At 38.1% G+C, this 22,593-nt stretch overlaps 2 protein-coding genes across 10 annotated transcripts in view; one reads left to right on the top strand and one right to left on the bottom strand.

The window, feature by feature from the left end:
* pphln1 (periphilin 1) overlaps positions 1-7,326 on the top strand; it is a 66,655-nt gene extending 59,329 nt beyond the window's left edge. For 6 of the 7 annotated variants that reach the window (XM_073946693.1, XM_073946689.1, XM_073946688.1 and 3 more), the window contains one exon: positions 6,407-7,324. In XM_073946693.1, the coding sequence (XP_073802794.1) occupies positions 6,407-6,601 (195 nt within the window). In that variant the 3' untranslated portion in view covers positions 6,602-7,324. 7 annotated transcript variants of the gene reach the window in all.
* A 58-nt stretch (positions 7,327-7,384) lies between these two features.
* Positions 7,385-22,593, bottom strand: part of prickle1b (prickle homolog 1b) — a 32,299-nt gene continuing 17,090 nt past the window's right edge. The window contains exons 1-8 of one of the 3 annotated variants that reach the window (NM_001030098.2): positions 16,958-17,099; positions 13,781-13,960; positions 12,252-12,365; positions 11,602-11,736; positions 10,568-10,771; positions 10,297-10,483; positions 9,013-9,858; positions 7,385-8,917 (exon numbers count right to left, since the gene is read on the bottom strand). In NM_001030098.2, the coding sequence (NP_001025269.1) occupies positions 7,980-8,917; positions 9,013-9,858; positions 10,297-10,483; positions 10,568-10,771; positions 11,602-11,736; positions 12,252-12,365; positions 13,781-13,960; positions 16,958-16,972 (2,619 nt within the window). In that variant the 5' untranslated portion in view covers positions 16,973-17,099 and the 3' untranslated portion in view covers positions 7,385-7,979. Of the gene's footprint in view, positions 8,918-9,012; positions 9,859-10,296; positions 10,484-10,567; positions 10,772-11,601; positions 11,737-12,251; positions 12,366-13,780; positions 14,539-14,672; positions 14,803-16,957; positions 17,100-22,593 lie in introns of those variants that run through there. The other 2 variants (XM_073946083.1, XM_005164634.5) reach the window with 2 other exon arrangements.

Here is a 22,593-nt window from a genome sequence, read left to right on the forward strand (position 1 = left end):
AGCTGTAAGTAGGGCATCTTTGTTGTGATAGTTCTGCAGTCCACGGTGAGGCTTAATCTGGGTCTGTAGCAAAGCTTTCAGGTCCGTCAGGGATGTTTGATTTCTTCCTTCTTTAATCCTATGTGATGTTTCTGATCTAAATATGTCAGATCAAATAAAATAATAGACTCATACACAGTCATCCCCAAAGACTGTGTTTTTATGCTTATGTTTTAGATGCTCCTGTTTCAGATTACAGGCATTACCAAGACATATTTCTCCCCATTAAATTAAATGTATATGCTTGCAAATTATAAATAAATGCCTTTTGGGTTTATAGATGTGCAGCCAATTATTTGATAGAATGCAGTCTAATTTAGGAAATAGCATTGTTTTTATTGGTTTTAGCCATAGCTAGCATCCTAGCAAGCATTTTTTGTTTTTAAAAGATGTCTAATAGACGTCTAAACATAGTCGTTTTGACTAAAACAAGGCTAAATTTGGGCTGTCCGTGAAAATCTAATAGATGTCTAACAAAAGGCCAAAACTAGACTAATCATCAAATAAACAGAATGACTACACATATAAAGTCTGTCTGATCTGTGTATTTGTCTGGTTTTCGACTATTCTTACATATCTAATAGATGTAAAATAGACATCAAATAATAGTTGTCTTAGCAAAAACAAGGCTAAATTTGGGCTGTCTGTGAAAATCTAATAGACGTCTAAGAATAGGCCAAAACTAGACTAGTGGGCACATATACAGAAATGAATGATAACACATATAAAATCTGTCTAATCTGTCTATTTGACTGCTATAGTCTAGTTTTGGACTATTCTTATATGTCTAATAGACACCTAAACATAGTCATCTTTGCTTAAGTCTAAATTTGGGCTTTCAGTGAAAATCTAATAGACGTGTAACGATAGGCCAAAACTAGACAAGTCATCAAATAAACAGAAATGAATGACTACACATATGAAGTCTGTCTATTTGATGGCTATAGTCTAGTTTTGGACTATTTTTAGATGTTTAATAGATGTCTAATAGACGTTTAAACATAGTCGTCTTGGCTAAAACAAGGCTAAATTTGGGCTGTCTGTTATAATCTAATAGATGTCTAAGAATAGGCCAAAATTAGACTAGTGGGGACATAAACAGAAATGAATGACTACACAGATACAGTCTGTCTATTTGATGACTATAGTCTAATTTTTGGCTATTCTTAGATGTCTATTAGATTTTTACTGACTGCCCAAGTGTAGCTTTGTTTTAACCAAGCTGTCTAAATTTAGATGTCTATCATACGTCTATTAAACACACATTTTTTTTGCTGAGTTAGCTTGTGTATAGTTTATTATAGCTAATATTAGTTTAGTCCATTTTGCTTTGAGCACAGCTGATTATCTTGAAATTCATACACCAAAATATAACTTTTAGGTTTTTTAATAATAAAATTGACTTTTGTCATGCTAAACTCGAATTGAACTTTAGGAGAACCACTCTTCAAGTTATTAGCTTAAAGATGCTTTCCCAGTTTTCCCTCCTTGTCCCACCCTTCCTGAATAATTCTTTGCTATCTTGATGAAGAATCAGCCTCCCAGAGTACAAAAATGACACATGAAAGGCTTAACAATAACACACACACTTTCTCTCTCTCTCGAGGTCCCATTCAGCCTTCCTGTTGGAAAGGGTAGCAGAGGTGGGGTTCGCAGGAAGCGAATGGAACTAGAACTAACTCAAGGAAATAACTTCCCAGCGTTCTTGGCATTGTTATGAATTATTAAATCACTGAGTGGATTTGTGTGCACAAAGCTTTTAAAACATTTCATAACAGGACACAGCGGCGGGTGAACGTTTTCCCTAAAATTAGCTTCATCAATTATAACCAATGCTGAAAAAACGATGAATCGAATTGTTATAAAGCAGCAGGGGCCAAATTTAATCTTTGAGAAGTTCCTTTAAACCTCTGCTTCAAGTCATCCCTGCTTACGGAGTTTAGCAGTGGTTTATTTTTAGCTTAGATGCGTTTTTTTTTCACTGAACTCAGATGACATTGTGATAACGATACCATAACCCCCGCTTCTCATCTAATCTGAACTGAATTCTCGGCCACACATGCAGTTAACGCCAACACAGACTCTCCGGCAGTTGTTCAGGGTAGTCTTATGTACCGACTTTTGGTCTTGCTTTGTTTTGGTAGTCCGTTTGTTGAATTTAAGTTCCATTTCATCTACATGTAAGCTAATTCTCATTAGATTTTAAGTAGACAGTAAGGGTTAGTGTAAGTTGACATGTACCTTATAGTCAGTTAAATGTCTGTTGAAGGAGCAGTATCAGCGGATATTAAGCAGACTGTCTACTAATACTCAAATGGATGATCAGATTAAAGTGTTACCCGACTTTCTCTTGAATATGCAGCTTTTAGTTTCTGCTCTTACCCCAAACTCTTAGCTCACAGTATTTATGCCGCACAATTTGTGTTACAGGCCTAAATGGCACCTCAAATTGTATGGGTTTCTGCTTGTTTATACAGTCAGCGCTCAACAATTTGAGATGTTTGTGGTAGACAAATGAAAGAGAGTTCATTTTAATCCAGCTAAACCGGTGTTTATAGTTGAAGTCATGTTTTTGATCGGAATCTGTTAAAAGGACAAAATATTTCCCTTACATGGTTTTTCAGATGAATTTACTGTAATGAGCAACAGAATACTGCTTGGTTTTACAGTGACTTATTTTTAAGTATTGCTTTGTGCATAACTACACTATATCTGGTGAATGTTGGCAAATATTTGCTGCAATTTCTGTACTACCACCGCCTTTAGCATGCTACTTTAAAACTCGTAATAATACAGTTGAAGCAAAATTATTAACTCTCCTGGGAGGTTTTGATTAATTTTCAGTTGTTTCTTGACTTATTTTTTTTTCTCCTGGAGAAAGCCCTTTTAGTTTGCCTGGAATTAGGGCTGCACAATATATATATTTCAGCATCGATATTGCATATGTGCGAGTCTGCAATGTAGTTGGGATTATTTAACCAGACATTACAGTTAACAACATGGTAAAGTAATTTCACATTTCAACCTTCGAGTAAAAGTTGCTTATTTGCATGTGTTTTTAAGGCCGGACTGTAAGAATTTTGACAAAAATGAAACAAAAATGATAAAGTGTTATTATTATACAGTGATTATTTAATTTCTGCTTTTGAATACAGTTTGACTCCCCAGAAAACCTTAAATCACTGTTGTTTTGCATCTTTTGTCTGTTGTATTAAATTATGCTTGTCATTTTTTAAATTATATTTTATGTGAGACGCTCAAAACACAATCAATACACATCATTCCAAGCGATCTAAAGTTATGAACTCTGTACCAGCTATTCAAGTCGTCTAGTAAAATTGCATTTATTTTGCAATATGTACCGCAGTGAATGAAAATACTGTAATGGAAGTTTTTTCCAATATTGTTCAGCCCTAGCTGAAATACATATTTATATATTAAAAACCTCCAACGTCAATATTACTATTGTTTTTATGATATTTTTACCTTTAGAGTCAATATAACAGCAAACAGAACTCTGTTGTACAATGACTGTATTGCCTAATTAACCTAACTTTCCTAGTTAACATAATTAACCTAGTTAAACCTTAAATTTGCAATTTAGGTTGAGTATCAGTTGTGAAATAACTAGTAAAATATTACATACTGTCAACATGACAAAGACAAAAGGAATTAGTTATTAGATCTTTGCTAAGAAGCACTTGAGAAATGTTTTTGAAAGAATTCAATAATTCTAAATTAATAATTTTGGCTAATAATTGTGTCTTCAACTGTAAAATACATCATCTGCATTGTAAATCCAAAATCATATTGTACTATTCCATCATTACCATTAAGTTTCTTGCTCTAGAAACCATGTTTATTGGTTGCCCATTAATGCAGTTTAAAAAATCACACACTATATGCAGTCTGCTTAACCTGCAGCCTCGGGCTCCTAAGAGCTTCCTTTCTACATCATTTATCCATTCTATTCTGGAATGTTCTAATTGACTATTAGAGTCTTCTCAGTGAACCTCCTCAGCTTAATGACTATTAGAGGCAGTTCTCACACAAGAACTGGGCTTTGTGTGTGGGCTTTGGTGATTCCTGGAACCAGGTGATCTCATTTTTACTAGAACCTGACTCAGCCATGGGAAAGAGGCCTGATGTGAAAAGCTAATGAGGAGCTTGCTGCAAAAAAAAGAAAGAGAAAAAAAAAAGAAATTCTTAGTCAGCACAATTAGTTGGGTGGGCACATTTTTTTTTCCAGATAAAAAAAAGCTTGTGGAGGCAGGTAGTAAAAATCAAAGAGGATATGAATTGTCTTTTTATTGTTATTGTTATACTTTGTAAAGTTTTCTGTTCCTATAATATTTAAGCACTTCCAGATGTTACTTCATGGCTATTCAATCTGTCGGAAACTGTTGAGAACTTAAAGCATCAGATTATTTTTGAGTTTCTCATTAGTTATCCATCTTGTGTTGCTCCATGCCATTGTAAAGTTGTGATGGTCGGATTTTCATCTCCTGAATGTAAATTGTAGAGTAAATTTTAAGATATCATCTGCTGCTATAAGTTACATGTCCTAAGGGTTGTGTGTGAGTGAAGGTAATTGCAGAGGTTATGCAGACTCCCCTGGGTCTGAAGCACGGCTTTGATGTCCAGAAGTGTTTGATTATCCAACCACAGTAAACATAACCGAGCTCTGAGAGTTTTGGTTTGGGGCTTTGTTCTGTCGTCTGGATGGCAGATCAGAAAGACAGAACCTTCGCTTAAATATACAGCAAAACTGTTCTCCACCCTTGTGTCTTCTGCGAACAAATTATTCAAAAGGGTTTTATCAATGGTTCTATGAGATTTTGACACTACGGCCCAATCCTAATTCTACCCCTTAGCCCTTTCTACCCTCTAACCCAGGGGTCACCAATCCTGGTCCTGGAGGGCCGGTGTCCCTGCAGGGTTTAGCACCATCTTGCCTCAACACACCTGCCTGCATGTTTCAAGTACACCTAGTAAGACCTTGATTAGCTTGTTCAGGTGTGTTTGATTAGGGTTGGAGCTAAAATCTGCTGGACACCGGCCCTCCAGGAACAAGTTTGGTGACCACTGCTCTAACCCCTCGTTTAGCGTGTTCACTTGAACGGGTAGGGGTGTCATAATTCTTTTTAACTTGGAGGCGTAGGGCTAAGGGGAAGTGCTAGATAACCCTCGAAAGGGAGATTTTTCAGGACCACACTCGAAACCAAGGGGTAAGAAAATTTCCCTCAATACACCATCTACAATGGCAGCATGGCCATTTACATCTGACACTCGATAACACTCAAATGTCCTGTCAGAAATTTCTAGTGGCCGGGAATTAGCCTTTTACAGTGTCTGGTATAAAGTAAATGTTGTTTTCGTGTGTTTACATAGATGATTATGGCTACTGTGTAAATGTACAATACAGTTACGAGCTTATTGCAACATTATATGGTAATTATAACATGATATAGGCCTTCAGTGAATTCCTGGAGATAAATACCAAATAACGCAACTGGAATAACTACAGCAGTCGTGATTGTTGATCTCATGTGAAGCAAGAGATCACGATTGCATATGATGATGTGTGCAGGTGTTGTAGCGCTATCCCATTTCTTAGGGGTAAATTTTAAAGCCCTTCCCCTTCGCACTTTGTTTCAAAGGTGAAAGGGTAGGGGTACAAAGATAGAATTGGGATTGGGCCTATGTCATCTCTGGCAACACTTAGATTCAATAGATTGCTAGATTAATGTTTTGTCTTGGGGTAGCGCCAATGAAATGTATAAAACTTAACATTGTGCTCGGTGGTGTCTGGGGTTGTCAATAGTATTGCCTTTGGAACCAATTTAACCTAGCATTTGTGCGCTCTTGAGCATATTCTAACCACTGCTGATTGGCTATTGTGTTTACATGCTCAACAGATATGACTGTGGCCAATTAGCTGTTTAAGAATGTGCTCAATGTTAAGAATGTGCTTAAATGTTTGATGGATGCTTTTTAAATGTCAGTAGTCAACAGTTTTGACAACTCTAGTCATGTTATTCAGAATTAAAATGAGCTATCAACGATGTAGGTGACTGTATTTTTATTCCGTGGAACATTAAGAAGTATTTTTGTTGAAATTGTAGTTCTTAGTTATTCATAAAACTCTTTTGAGAGTCAATAACACATAGACTAAAAAAAAGTTATGGGAATCAACATGTTGACAAAACCGACATAGTTTGATCTCTACTTTGAGTCTTGATTATCCCCCAAGATCATTGAGACATAAACATATACTGTTATATGTTCATTTACTATGACTGTTCTTAAGTCATCGTGTTGGAAATTGCTGAGTTGTAATTCTATCATTGCCCTGTATGTTCAATAGGTCTATCGTCAGGACTGCGAGACGTTTGGCATGGTGGTGAAGATGCTGGTTTCTAAGGAACCTAGCTTAGAGAAGCACCTGCAAAACCCACTGAAAGAGAACCTGATCGAGATCCGTGAGCGATGTCTTGAGGACTTGCAACACTTCATTGCTGAACTCGACGAGGTGGTACGACAGCCCGAACCTGCTGTCTAAGGTGGCCTCGTTTTTCCTGAAGTTTTTTTTTTTCTAAACCTGTACTCCTTTATTGTTTTTATAAAGGATCTCATTTATGTGAAAGGATGTCATTTATGTGAAAGCCATTGTACACTGTACATTGTGTCCACACTTCCTGGTACACAACAAACGAAAACATCTTGAAATATTGCCTTCATGCAATCCCGTTCATCCACTGAGGCTAGTTGTTAGGTTGTATAAACTCTTTGTAACCTTTTGAGCAGTAGGATAAAGTAAAGAAATGAGATGGTAAGCATAAAGTAATGACACAGGAGGGTCTCTCGTTCATTACGGAAGCTAAAGAGGTTTATTAACCTGTTGGGGAAATTTATTGAATGATGACTGTCGTCATGATCAAGTATGGTTAAATCGAAAGGGTTCTATGATGTTGCCAATGAAGACACTTAAAGTCCGACCAATGACAATTTGATGAATTATGAAACCTGATCTTTATGGGTTCAGCTATTTGCTGCTATTTGTAGTAATGTTAAGTTGTGCAACTGACAGTAGAACACATTTTTTTTATTATTAAACTTTCCAATTAACATATTATGAAAACCCAACACAAGTGTTTATGTAGTTTTTTTCTTTGTATAGTATTAAAGAGTCTGAACCTACTACAGTACATGTTTTCCTTTTGATTTGATGAGCCCGTTTTGTGGTTTCATGTTTGTAATTAAATAAAATTGCTGTTTGCTATTACACTTTTACTCTTATTTTCTTAAGAAGCCATAGGGAAAAAAAGATCAAGTTGCAAGGGAATGTTTTAAATCTCTCTTGAAATATTTTATTGACATCTCAACGATAAAAAGGATAGCATGGTTACCTGTGGTGTATTGTGTATATACTAGAGGAAAGATTCCCCTAACATTGTTTAAGCGCATAAACACATTATGGACAGAGAAATCTTAAAGGGTGCACTTATTACACCTTGTAGAATAACATAACGAGGGCATCACGCATGAATAGTGCATATATATTTTGCATTTGCAAATCCCTGGTCAGCAAACCTCAATTAGTTCATTTAATAATCATAAAAACTCCATCAGGTCAGTAAATTGTGGTAATTACTCATTTAACATAATTGGATATAAAAATATCAGTATTCCAATCTTAATTTAACAAATATACATCGCTTGCACTATTAAATAATTATTTAGTTAGTCTACATGCTACTTTTATTTCGCTTTTGGGAATAATGCTTTTGCTATACAATGTACAAGGAAATCTTACATGTTACTTTCTTTGTTTGTACAACAGCAACGTAATTGGCTCTCAGTGTTTGTAAAGAGAACTTTCCATCTTCTGTAGGATCAGGCATGAGTATATTCCAGCTGAAACAGAGGCAATCTTCAGTCTAAGAAATTATGCAGTTCTTGCCCTTGTGACCTTTCTTTTTCAGTTTGGTCCTTGAGCCAAAAGGAGGCGTTAAAGCCGTGACCCGAGTCGGATAGTCCTCTGTGTAATAATGAAAACTTTGGGATCGGGGCTTAGGGATTGGCTGACCTAGAAAGAATCCCTCCTCCTCAGATTCTGAAGATGAAGAAGAGCATGTTGAACACCAATCATCTTCTTCGTCATCATCACAAAAGTCCTGGAATTGGTCCAGTCGGACCATACCTTGCTGAGGAAAGTCTGAGGTGGTTTGACGATAAGGGTGCTGACTGTGCGCCGAGTGATTTAGTAGAATACCATTCCTGGGCTCTGGCATGTTTGAGCTGATTACCTGAGGCACAACATGCAGTTTCCCACGATTTTTGGAAGGCAGGTGCAATGCATTTTCTGAACGCGTTTTCCGACTGTGCCTGCGTTTGTGGTGATGTCTGTTAGCAGGACGTCTCTCTGCTGCTGCCGCTGCCTCCTCCTCTATGTGAAAGGTCCTCCTGCGTGTCCTCTCACTCATTGGTGGTTGCCTTAAGCCCAGTGCACCATAATACCCTTTCTCCAGAACATCATCAGAGAACTTTACTTGCTGAGATCTGGATTGCGGCTGAGATTGTGACTTGGTCCTTCTCAGCACTGGAAGATTCAGAGGAGATGGTGGTTCTGCTCCAAAATATGGTGGTATTCTGTCCTCTTCATCGTCTTCTCTTGCTCCCTGCCCCAGTGTCTCCTCATGACCTAGCTCGGAGTTTAAACTCCTCAGGGAATTAGCACTTCTGTGGAGCATTGAGGAGTTTAGTGTGCCTACGTTACTAATGTTATCACACTCTTCTATCTCTCTTTCTTGGTCTTTCATGTTTTGGAGGGAGTAAATGGTCTGTCTGTCCTTGCTGTCCCCATCCACTGAAGCTCCTGAAAATAGAAAAGATGTTGTGAGTAATCTAAAACGAAGAAGGAATAAAAGTTTTGATACTCTAGGAGAATCTGTTTTAAGATGACATTATTACCTGTAATATTTGAGAGAGCCAGAGAATCCATAGAATCTCCAATATTGTGGTCTGCCTTCCGGAGTTCACTTGTAATGCACTCTAATGAGTCTTCATACCATTGCCTTGGCTCAGACCAAAATCCAGGTACTGTTCCCTGATCCATCTCCAGCTCTTGAATCTTTCTAGCGCTAGCTGGTCCAGGGTGACTACCATAAGCAGAGTCTCCAAGTCCATCCTGAGACTGGGCCCAATACATGTCAGTGTGGTGCTTTTTACTTGCCAAATTGTGGCCGCTCATCTTTATCTCTGGTTTGGTTCGGTTGGTTTCGGTGTCTTTCACCATCCATGGCTCTGCTGCCCTGCTGTCCTCTGCGTGGATGACACCACGGTCTCCAAATTTCAGGAGCAGCTGAGTCATGTAGTCCTCATGCTCAGCCCAATCTTCCACAGAGTCCTCAGGGGCTTCCTGCTCATCTCGCTCTCTCCAGTAGTTGTCTTCTGTAAAGTTGATTCTCTCCAGCTGATGACACATTGTCTCTGTGTTGTCGCCACATAGACTAGAGGTCCTGTAATCTGTTGCTGAGTACAATTTTGTCTGCTGGCACTGTTCTGTGGGGCGACTACTCTTGCCCATTCGAATACTGCGTCGAGATTCCCGTGATCTGGCGGACTGAAAAGCGGAGTCTGAAGAATCAGAAGCCTGGACATCCTCACCTAGGCTACAGTCCTTAGAGCAGTAGATACGACCATCTTTTGGAAGGAAGGGACAGCCCAGCAGAGAGGTTTTACATTGTGCACAACAAAAGCATTTGTCAGTAGCGTGCCAATGTACACCCTCGTACGTCATTTGAGCATGGTCGACTCCTGTATGAAGGTAAATCAAGTGAGAAATGCTGTAATTTATCAGCTTCATATTTAAGCAACAGGTTTTCATTACTGCTACTGGAAAACCATCCTCTAGCACGGTGTTTCTCAACCACATTCCTGGAGGACCACCAACAGTACATGTTTTGGATGTCTCCTTTGTCTGTCACACCCATTTCAGGTCATTCGGTCTCTGCTAATGAGCTGATGATCTGAATCAGGTGTGTCTGCTTAAGGCGATCAGGAAAATGTGCAGAGCTGTTGTTCCTCCAGGAACGTGTTTGAGAAACACTGTTCTAGCAGATATTTGTCCAACTTTACTCCAGGTGTTTGCGATTACTCTATATTCTTATGTAGGACTAAATTGGAGCAAAACCTTGCAAGAAAGTGGCCTTTCAGATGGATTGCTTAGTGTCTGTGTTATTTAATGAAACTCACCAATATTCTCTCCACAGGCCTCGCAGTACTCTGCATACAATGACTCAAAGCATCCACAACAGAAGGGTCGGCCATCTTTCATGATGTACCTCTGTCCTCCTAAAATAGTCTCGCACTCAAAGCATGAAAAATGTTTCATGTGCCAGTGACGACCCTCAGCTTCGGTACACTCGTCAGCAAAGATAATCTGTAAAAAGATGTGAAATTATTTTTCTTTCTTGGACGGGTTTGTTTTTTGTTTTTTGGTTATTACAAGTGTATGCATTCTCACCTCATCACATGCTGAGCAACGTGGCTTCAGAAGCTCTGCATGATGTCTGCCGCAGTGGATATTGCCATTGTGGTAGAAATAGATGAGGTCCACCAGAAGTTCATGACAGGTGTAGCAAGTAAAGCATGCTGGGTGCCAGCAAGGGCCGGGGCCTGCTCTCGAAGCAAACACTGCCATCTCTCCACCGTTGATGTTCTCTTTACACTAAAATTCAAAGATGATATTTTATGAGAACCAGTGGCTGACAAATGACAGTCAAAGTCATTGTACTGGATTTTGCTCTGGATTCTTTTTCGGTACAAAGACATTTAATTAAAATGGACCCCCAACTATGTTGAAATGTTCTTCTAAAGACCAACTGAGCATGACCAAAAGCACGATCATAAGTCTTTTTATAAGTACTTTTGCCAAAGTATTCATTTCACAGCTGCTTCCCATTATTACTACATGGCTGTTGGCCTTGGAAACAGGGGTGTTGAGTGTCGCGCAATTTTTTTTTTAGGCAGCAGAAACCAGAGACCCGAGATTAGCACTGCTCTACAGTGTGTTATGTGGCAATTTGTGGTGAAGGGATACATCTGTTTTTCAGAGGTATTATGATGCCAAATTTATTTTTTTTTTTGGTTTGTGTTTATAAGACTACCCAACAGGAAGCGACTCTCTGCAGTGGCTCTCATGTGCTAAACTCCAGCCCCTGAAGGAGATGATCTTCAGCCAAAGATTGTGTTGTAATGCTTAATCTTTTCCATGAATTTTCTCTGTGCTTTGGTTGTCTTTAGGCCATAATTGGACCATTTGCCTGATTCTAAGTTGTCTGATTTGCCATGACAAGTCAACACTGCTTCCAAGGGAATGTAACGTGAAGCAGAAACTTCATTTTCATAACCGTAAGTAGATTTGCTATGACTAGAAATAGTTGATCAAATGAGTGCACAGTTTGAATGTGGCCTACCTTGAACTCTGATATTTGCAAGTTAGATTTTACTAAAATGTTTACAGATGGTGAGAAAAAGAGCAGGAACATTCATACGTACATGCTCACAATTATGTTGCAGAGCTCTGGGAAGCAGTTTTGGGGTCCCCCTCCCAAGTGCCTCTTTCTTTCTTTGCATGCTGAACATGTGGAGTTCTCGTCTCTCTTCATCACTGAGGGACTGGCAGTATCGAATCTGTGTTGAAGCAAAGGTAAAGGAAATAACAGATGAATATCTTCAATTTTTTTTTTTTATCAAAGGCTTCATTCACATTCGAAGTGGTGGAAACAGAAAAGTTCCTTTTTTCTCTCTTTTTTGTGGGGCGCTAAGTTGAAAAGTACACAAATCAACCTCTGAGTTTACAATGGACTTGTGGAACTCATACAAGATGACATAAAGGGAAACCATTTGCTCTGTTTAGCCCTGCAGGAGGGATAAACAATGATGCCACATGTGAAGAGTCTTTAGATCTATAACCCACAGTTATGCCAGGAATTCGCTAAAGTACACAGTTCTAGTTCTTACAGCAAGCACCATAAAAATTACAGAGGAACTGCTGCTAGCCAAAGGAGAAGATGCCCCTCTGTGATAGCTCTAAATACTTTTGCATGCTTGTATGCAACTGTACTTGTACGAGGATAAAGTCTTGTGTATTCTAGCAACATAGATGTCATCTCTATCACTTTGATTGTCTAGTTTTTCCCTCGTACCTCATTGTCGTGGGGTGGCAGCTGATAGAGTAGTTGTCTGATCCTGTGCTTCTCTCCAGGGCTGTTGACATATGGCACCTTCTCTTCTGGTAGGCACGAAAAGTAGATCTGAACCTGATGGGGGGAAAAGGCAAACGGGGAGTGAGAGGATTAGGGTTTGCTTTCAACAGCTGAAAGCTGAAACAAGACACCAGCCTCAATTGGTGCTACATCATTCAACCTGTCATACAAGGCTTCTCCCGATTGTCTCCCCCAACAAGGGGGAAGTGGGTATATCATTGACCAGGACAAAGCATTTAAACAGTGGTGTCTGTCAGTGGTGACCCTGAAGACTATTTATGGGGCGGTACGCCATTTAAGACACCAAGATAGATGCCTGCTGGAATGTTCCTAAGTGTTGCTATCCAGACGAAGACAGATTGTTATTTCTGTAACAGTGGGGTTGGGTGTATGTGGGATTTGATATGGGGAGCTGTCATACAAATTGCCCTAAATTCTCTGTAAACCTCAGGAATTATGTTCTGCCTTCAAGTAACACTTTTTCTGAAGCTGATTGCAGTGCTTTCCACAGAACTGGGGAAAGAGATTTCATGAGGCTGTCAGGCCTCCCACTCCACATTTTGAAAAACGAGGAGAAGGTGGGGGTTAAAACAACACATTCGACTTCACTCTAGTCCCACCTCCATCCCAATGATTCTGCATCTGTGTTTGTGTATTGCCTTCGTTTCAGGAAGGTGCCAACCAGCCCCTAGACACAAGCTCAGGTCTGTTTGCTTACTGCACACAGCAGAGCAAGAAACTAGGTTTTCTAAATGGCTGTTTTGTTGAGACTAGTCCTTAAACCACACAAGTACAATTCAGGCAGTTTAAGCCAACACACTAAGGCCCTGTGTATACCTGGTGTTAAGATGCATTTTGGTCAGTCGGTACAACGGTTTCAGACTATTATAGGAGGTCACTGAACATTGACAAACTCGAATCAGTGTTAGTTTGATATAGCTTACTAGATAACTTGAAATCAAAGCGAATGATTTCAAGAGTGTTTATTGGTTTAAATTGTTTGTTGGGCGTGTTCAGAAGAACTAAATGCTTGCAACGATTTGTACACTTCAGGGAGGATCATTTTCAATTACTAAAATCAATTCTCTCTGTCATTCCTTACTAGATGTTCTGTCATTTTCTGCTAGTTTAAGTTGGCTTTGTGCTGCCTATCAGCACCATGTCAGTCAGATATAGGCGCACGTGTGCTCAATGTCAAGGTTAAGAGGATTCAGTCTCCACTTAGAAACGAAGTCAAAGAATAGATTCATTAAGAGCTGTTGCCCTCTGTGCAAGTTCATATGCAGCTGTTTCAGAAATCAACCTAATTTAGCTGAGAATTTAACTTGAAGTAAAGTTTCTTACTTTCCACACACACAATCTTTGCTTTGACACAATAAATGTGGCTTTACTTATGTGGAATTCTGAAATATGGGATGGTTAAGGCTGCCTAAAAATCCAATTAGGTAGATGTGATGGTCATAGTTTACCTGCTCAGCCCGTAGTCCAGGAGGAACCCATGTGTACTCCTCAAGAGCACATCCAGAGTCGTCATCAGACGTTGAACTCCTCTGAAACCCAAATGCCTTGGCTCCTCTCGAGTCCATGTCCGGTGCCCGAGTAATGGGCCAGATCCCAGATGTAGTCTCAAGACTCATGGGATGGGGGCACTGTTCAGACAAAAAGAAAGTAATTTTTTAAAATATATTTTTTATTTGTGAGATTGTCCGTGAAATATCTGAAAATCGAGAACAACTCAGAAGTCTTAAGAATCTTAAAAGGAAGGGAAGTCGTGCTTTGAAATCTCAGCAGAGTCTTGCCTTTCAGACCAACCCTTGAGCTGGCAGATAAGATGTCAATGTGTACATGAAGCAGGATTAAACACTTGTGCCTCTTTCTCCAGGCCTACTTTATCTTGATGCTGAAGCACTTCAGAGTACTTTTCTGTCAGATAAAATGCCTTTGGTCCCAAGGTGTTGAAAAGAACTCTCCTGCTTCAGTTGTTTTGAATTGCAAATGAGCCCAATATAGTGTGTGAACGCCCCTGTTTGGGTTGAGGTTGAAGCTTTATGATCCCCTTTCAGCTTGCCCTCGAGTCACAGGGAAAGTCCTAGTCAATCTTATCCCGTAATGAGATAGATCCTTGATTAAATGTTTTAACATAGGTCTTGAATGTCCGTTGTAGGTGTAGGTGATGGTTTTATTGTTTTGCGCATATTACGAGCTCCATCTGTGTATTTCAGTTATCCTGTGAAGCAAAGGTAATTGATTTGCAATACAAAGAGGCATCAATGGATAGGGAAATCTTGGGGCAGATAACATTTTCCCTGTTCTCTTAATGGAAAATGCGATTTGTATTGTCTCAATCACAATCCAGCTCACCTTCAATGACCCCAGTCAAATTAAAATGCGAATTCATTTCTCACATCAGTGCCCAGTAACCTCTCAACATAATTACCAAACCTGAATGAGAGTGAATGATCAGTCAGACAGAGTCGCCATGTATGGATTTCTGAGGAAAAAGGAATAGATGGCTTAAGACTTGTCCAGGATAGTTTACCTCCCCCCAAAAATGAGTCAAAACCAATCAAATAAAACATTCTTTTTATAATATAATATAGCATATGTGGATGCAAATCAAACTCTTAGCGCTTACTCCACCAGCTTTCTTTAAAAATGTCTTGCAGGGTAGGAAATGCCTGCTGTGGCTTCCAGGGCCAACATACACAAGCACTCGCGTTACACCTTGTCACTCTTTGGCACTGACACAATGTGTGGCTTTGTGGCAAAAACAAAAACAGAACGGATCTACCCTGCCCTGTTTTCAAAGGAACCTACGTACTTCGAAAGGGCTTTTTTTTTTTAAAAGAAAGTCACAACCTCAGAGAAATGTAAACACACTCCAGATGTACGCCGCTGATCTGACTGGCACCTCATACAGGAAAAGTGAGCACTCAGCACCAGCCCACGAGTTACTGTGTCAAAAATGAAACACTTATGAAATAAACACAGACTGGTGCCTGGATTAACAGAGGCTTACATTACAACCATTCCACCTGAGGCTGGGATTCAACAAGCCTGGGCGTCACAGTGCCTGGTTGTCAAGTTTAGGATGTAAAAGTTTCTCTGGTCTAATGTAAACGGAGTTTGATGTGCTATAATCATCAGGTCTGCCAAGAATTGACACATCCAGTACAATCGATTCGTGTTGGGACGACATGAAGGATTTAACTTAACTTAGTTTTTACTAATTTAAGTGAATTGAACATAAAACAATTAAGTTGTCCCCTTAAAAGTTAGGAATTGTGTTTCAGCTTATTAAAAAATACACTAAGGATGCTGGGTTCCACACAACTAACAGATAACTTAATCCTTTTTACAAATTGAAGTGGATTGAACATAAATTATTTGGTTGTCCCAATAAAACTTAACAAATGTGTTGTTTCAACTTTTAAAATAAGTAGTTCAAACAAGCAGCAAAACATGTTAGAACAACATAAAGTGATTAAGTTAACTTATTAGTTTTTACAAATTTAAGTGGATTGAACATAAAGCTATTTAATTTTCACGCCCCGAAAAACAAGAATTGTGTTGTTTCAGCTCATTTAAAATTAATAGTTTGAACAAACATAATTATTTTGACTGTATAAAAACTAAGCAGAGCTGAAAAAACTCTTTTTATAGGGATAATTCAGGCTTTATTAATTTATTTTGGTCTTAAATATTTATTTGGTCTTAAATACTAGAGTATTTCTTTGTTAACTAAATAAAATAAAACATGCGCTGTAAATGTTCAGTCATGCTTTGTGTCATATATGCTTGGATACAAATAGAGATGTAACAAAACTGCTGTATCTTTAATACACCTGCCATTGTAATTGTATTAACGAAATGGGACATGTCTCCTTGTATCTAGATTTATTAATTAATAATAATAGATTTTTAATTCATGTTACATTTAAATTTATATAAGATTTCTTTATAATTCTACTTTTTAAATTGATTAATTTAGCAAGTTTCAATTACAAAATTTGCATAAAACTCAACATCTTACAAAAATCCTAAACGTTATTACTATAAATGTTAAGTCACTCTATTTTGATGGTCCATCTATTGAATTTAGGTTACATTGCAACTACATGCCAACTTATTCTCATCAGGTTTTAAGTAGACTGTTGGGTAAGTTTACATGTACTTGCAAAGTTTCTTATAGTCAGTTAAATGTCTGTTGAAGGAGAAGTATCAACAGATAATAAACAGAAAGTCTACTAATACTCAACTGGACCATCAAAATAAAGTGTTACCAATCGTTGATTTCTAATGCTAAAACATATGCAAAAAAAAAGTGATACCAAATAATAAAAATCCCAAATTTACCCAATTTTACATCTAGACTATCTTCAAATCTGATTCAAATGGTTGCATCTCACAGCTGTACACTAAAACAAATCTCAAAATTAGGTGTAAATGGAGCCTTAGATAATCCAAACGCCTACCCCATCTTCTCCCACATGACCAATTTTGATCCCACCACCCTGGTGCTATGTTATTTCAACTCCTGCTTCCTGTCTGTCAACAAATACTTGTCACTCAGTGCATTTGACTGTGTGCTCCCTGCAAAGTCCAAAGCTTAGACCGAGACTAGTTTAGACTTGATTCCATCTTACCTTTGCGTAATGCATCCTGCACCATTTACAAACAGCCTCAAATTAGTGCAAACAACAGAGGAAAGAGAATCTATCCAGCATGTCCACAATGATCTCAGGTAAATTCCAGTGTAGCTTGGATGATGCTGTGCTTCTGAACGCGTTTAGATGAATGCATCAATGTGTGTGCCAAGTAGCATGTCTCCTGTAGTCACACCGTCTCGGACCAGCCCCCTTCACACTCAATCCCTCCCCCTACACTTCAAACTGCAATCCACCCCCAACCCCAAAACAACCCTGGTCCACATTCCTGCAGTAAAGAGAGCCGTCTGTGTCCCACAGCAAAACCCTCTTCAATCCACCCAGCCATTTGTTTTGTTCCTTGAGCATTCAAAGTCAAGTACATCCTGGAGGACTTCATTTGACATTGAATGTTGCATAAGTTACATCAAGGGCTTGTTTTGATCCAGCAGCGGCCAAGTGTTCCTGATATTTCAGCCACTCTTGTCATGTGAAGGAAGAATGGGGAGTGCTCAGGAAATACATGTTCGCATTTTAGAATCAGATACAGGATTTGCATAGTGAATTACGTAAGCCTGTACCTTAAAGAAAATACATTTCAGGTGCAATCTGTTGCAATACTTATTTGTCTTCAAAAGCGAGGCATTGTGGTTGTAAAGTTGAGTGACTATTGTTACTTTTTGAGGGGGAAAGATGTACGTTTGACTACGATTGTGATCAGTTGCACATTCGTTTTGGTCAGGTACGATTCTCACTATTAAAACGTTAACTATGACGTTTAGCTCAATAAACAATCAAACTTCAAAAATTTGCTGCTTATAAATAGTTATTAAGTCGGATTGAGGAATTTGGGTAAGGATCTACAATAAGATCAAGCAGAATATGTGCTTTATAAGCACTACTAAACAGCCAATATCTTTATGATACGCCACTAGTTAATAGTGAGAATTGGTTTCGATACTAAACTATTGTCTTAGTTTTTATTTGATTTACAAAGCATATGATTCAGCAGTCTGCATTCCTTGACAGATGTTCTCTCTTGACATGTTCTCTCTGCACTTTTCTCACAAATGAAGCTCCACCAGCAATTCAACAAGGATAAGCAATGGAAAAAAACAGCTGACACATGCACAAATTCATGCAAGCAAACAAACAAAACAAAATATATATTGTCTAACAGCTGCATACCATTGGCTTGGTGTGTCTCTGGCCTTCTTCTTTAGGAAAAGCAGACTACACTTTTTAAGCTGTCTTATAAATTCGCTAAAAGAAAGTTATTACATAGATCTGTGTAATAAGATCTATGTAATAACTATATCACAGTCATTTGTTCTCTTGCCAGGCAATAATGTTCTGAAAGTTAGTTCACAGGGCATTTCTATAAATGTAATCTCTCACCTAAGGATCTTAAATATGCAATATACCAGTAAATATCCTCCTATTGATATCCTAATAATAATGGTAAAACTTAGTCGGTAAAAATAGTCAGTCCATAAAATGACTTATTATTACAATAGTGTTTGCGTAATAGTTTTGCATATTTTAGTCTGTTTACAAAAAGATTTACTGTAGTACTTTCTCTGTAATTTCACATCATTACATCAGTCGAGTGTTTTGAAATCACAAATACAAAGACTACAACCGGTAATGGTTTCATTTCAGTAGCTACATCCCAAATGGCACACTGTGCACTTATGTACTCTCTACTCATGCATTTACACACTCAACAGCATAGTATATGTATGTTGTGTCGTCCCAAATGGAACACTAATGTTTTATTTTTTTTGTTTAGTTTTTTTACTAAGAGGTAATTTAAACCGTTTCCCAGATGATGTTTGACGTTTGCCAAATTAGTGAAATAAATTTACCAAATAATACCTGTCATGAGTAAGTCTGCACACACCATCGGGATACGGTATAATCAGGAGAATTTTGCTTACACAACCCAAAATAAATAGTCCTACATGAGCACCCAAAAGCTCCGCCCCTTTTGCTACGTGAGGGAAGCTGTGGTCGTTGAGTGCGTGAAGTGTCCATTATTCCACACTTCATTTTAACGGTTGAATAAGTGTGTTATCCAGGTATTTAAAGTGCACTTATTATATTTAGTTTTCAATGTGAACGCACTACTTACAGTTTTTATACTACAAAATGGCGTAGAATAGTGCATAAGTATGCAATTTAGGAAGCTCCTACAGAAATCATGCTATTTTCTAGTATTCCACAGGACAAAATGGGCTAGGTCAATTAGCATTGTATTATAAATATACTTTATGCTTACAAAATTAGACAATTATACATTATTTTTTGTGTCTATGAATTATTGTCAATATCATTATAAATTACAGACAATTTTGTGATATCATTTTAATTTTATTTTATATATATTATGAACCATCCCTTCACACATCTAGCAAAAAGTATAAACTTGTGTTGTTTTTCTTACAGTCCTATAAATGTCAAATTAAAAAAAACTTAAAGTCATCTTTCCTCCAAAAAAACATGCAAACAATATTGTATTTAATCTCCTAATGCAAATATTGTGCTTTTAAGAATTGCTTGGAGAGCTCTAAGATGCCACTCTGTCTAAACATCTTATTATAAATGTGCTGGTTTTGTCATCTTAAAACACAAAAGCTGGATCTTCCTCACACGCATCTCTGTTTGGTCACAGCTACTTCATCACGATCTGGCTGAAATGTCACATTTAGCCTTTGTGAAATGGCTAGACTGAGCAATTGCCAAATCATCCTAGAACTTGAGTTTGAGCGTCTTCCAGAGCCGAGAGGTCATTTTAGACAGTGATGAGAGAACAAGCCAACCAAGATGGATTCATCTGTTGTTGGCAGAAATTGCGAAGAACTACTTAACTACAAAGATAACCTTTGTTCGAAACTTTTGTGAGATGTTTATCAGGAACACCACCGAAATGGCAGAAAATGTCATGCTGATTCCAGGGAAAGGCGAAATATGAAACCAACTGGCGAGCTGCATAAAGAATAACGTTAGTCTCCAGGAGAAGTGACACGTCCTTGTGAATGTTTGTCCAGATGTAGACCGAAACCGACCGCAATTAGCAGACACTCTTCCCATCATTTCCTAGCGCAAGTTCCTCAACATGTTGGTGATTGGTGGAAGACCACAACCCTTCCTGCTATTACTCTGCACAGTTACCTCTGTGCTATCTTAAAGGAAAGGGAAGCTACGTGCTAAACACCTAAGGTTCACATCCTCCTCTTCCCATTGTAAAATGGGTCAACCTTCCCCTGGCCAGCCATTATAAGCGATAACGCATATTTCACCTCATTGCCACGCCAATTGACAAGTGTTTAAGAATGGATGCTGCTCTGCTGCATTCACATGTCAGTGCTACCTAACTAATGACACTTTTTTTGGGTGACCTATAACCCTTGCACACACCCCGCTCCCTCTGCTCATCTTTAGCTTCGCTCTTTCCTTCCAGTGTTAATGACAAGGCATCAAACTAATGGATCACGGCACAATTGTTTGCACGCAGCTGCTCCAATTACAGCAAGAACTACATTTGCAAACAGCTATGGTCATGTTTGTGTTAATCGAAGTGGTTTTGAATGCTAAGCTACATTTTTTTTTAAATGGAAATTTCCTCTGCATTCAGGTTTTGATTTGATGTTTTTGTTTTTTGGCTTCGGGGGAGGCAAAGTATCTCCACAATGGTGATTGTGCTATTGATTTGTTAATGATGCAATGTTGAGTGTCTCACGCCGTATGCGTTTTTATTCACACTGTCAGAACAACACATCAGAGTGTTTCTGATGTCAGACAGTTTACACTTGACAACCCCAGTCAGCTTCTTGGATGGCTTTTTATTTTTTTGGATCAGTCATTTTGATTTGAGTAGCACTGAGGATTACGGAGGAGGAAGCGATGATGCATGGGATACTCTTTCAGGGCATAGCTGTGAATTGACACAGACTCGCTCTGACATATTTTCCCTGTCTGAGGATTTTTGCAATGCAATTGCATTATGTTTCACAGAAATGTGGTCGGCCGTGAAAAATGATGACTTTAAGATCAAGCACAGGCTTCCGATGAATGGTTAATTTTGCTGTGGGATGAACACCTACTAGCGTTGTTTTTAAACAAATTGTTTAGGGCAAACGTCACAGTGTAATTAATGTTCATTATATAAGTTCCTCCCAGCATGGTTTGTGCAGTGAGCTGGTAACTCAAAGCTAGGGTGTGTTTACTACAATTGCTAAAACTAAAAAGTGATGCAAAAACTGTCAGAACAATCACTGTTTGCACAAGTCAATGAAAATGACTTAAAATGCTGTATTGCCAAGCACTGCACAAAAACACTACACCCCAGTGGACACCATCATGATTTTTTTTTGGTTGTCAAATAATATCTGTGCGCCTATAGAATGAAAACATAATGCACATGTGTGTGATTTCACAATGTCAAAAAATTCCGGTTTAGCAGTTTACATGGAGAAAACAAATGACCATTTTCTAGATTTTGTTATGACCCTATCGTCCCTTCTCTTCCCTTTCAATGGCCTTGCAGTGTGAAGTCACTGTTAATTAGTTCATTTATGGATGGAGGATATTTATATTTGAATGTTTGTGAAGAACAGCACTTCCTCTGGTGGGCCATCATTCCCAAGAGAGGTCATTTGGTTCCAACTCTTTTGTTTTGCCGTCTTATGTTTTTGTGTCATAGGACATTTTATTTTGTTGAGAGAATACCAGTCAATTTATTATTTATCTCAAATCGCTTGACAGTTTGTTATGTTTCCTATTTAATTTAATTCACTTCATGTTTATTTATATAGATCTTTTGTGATGTATATTTTGTCAAAGCAGCTTAACATGGAAGGTCTAGTAAATTAAAAGTTCAGTTTAGTTCAGGTCAGTGTGGTTTAAGTTTCACTGCTGAAAGTCCAAACACTGAAGAACCCCTTCAATGAATCTTTATTTTATTATATATCTTTGTATATCTAAATTGGGTGGTTTGTTCGGCATTCCTTTCTGTGGGTTTTTATAAACCTTTTTCAAAAGTTTGCTTTTTTAGGCCCATGATTGTGTAAATGGATGGCCAAAATGCTAAAAAGGTGGAAAAATGGAGAGAGAAAAGATGCAAGTCAGATTTAAGTCAACTATATCTTTGTCATCAAGTTTAACGTAATAAAAAGACTAAAAAAAAAAAAACATTGTAAAAAGTTTAAAAAGTTTCTAAACATTGTAAGAATCTTTGTTGTAAACAAATAGAAAGAGGTTTGAAAAGGAAACTTTGATTGTTTTCAAACTGCATCAAAATGTCATAATCAAACATTTATTTGTTTAATTCTTCACAATTTAGTGCAGGGGGGTGCCCAAACTTTGTCCTATAAAAGGCCAAAAACCAAACTTCATTGAGGGCTAAGGCCCGAAGTTAAATATATCTAACTGTATCACATTAAATTTGCCAATTTATTTCTGTATTATTTTAAAATTACCAGAAAACATTGCTTTAAAGCAGATTAAATAATGATGCAGTATAATCTTTTTACATTTTAAAATGAACTTATTATTGTAAAAACATAATCCCATTTATAACAAAATGGAGTTCAACGCTGAATACACTAGTCGAGCTGCTCCTGCCTTTGTCTTGA

Source organism: Danio rerio, chromosome 4, assembly GCF_049306965.1.
Source record: "Danio rerio strain Tuebingen ecotype United States chromosome 4, GRCz12tu, whole genome shotgun sequence".
NCBI lineage: Eukaryota > Metazoa > Chordata > Actinopteri > Cypriniformes > Danionidae > Danio > Danio rerio.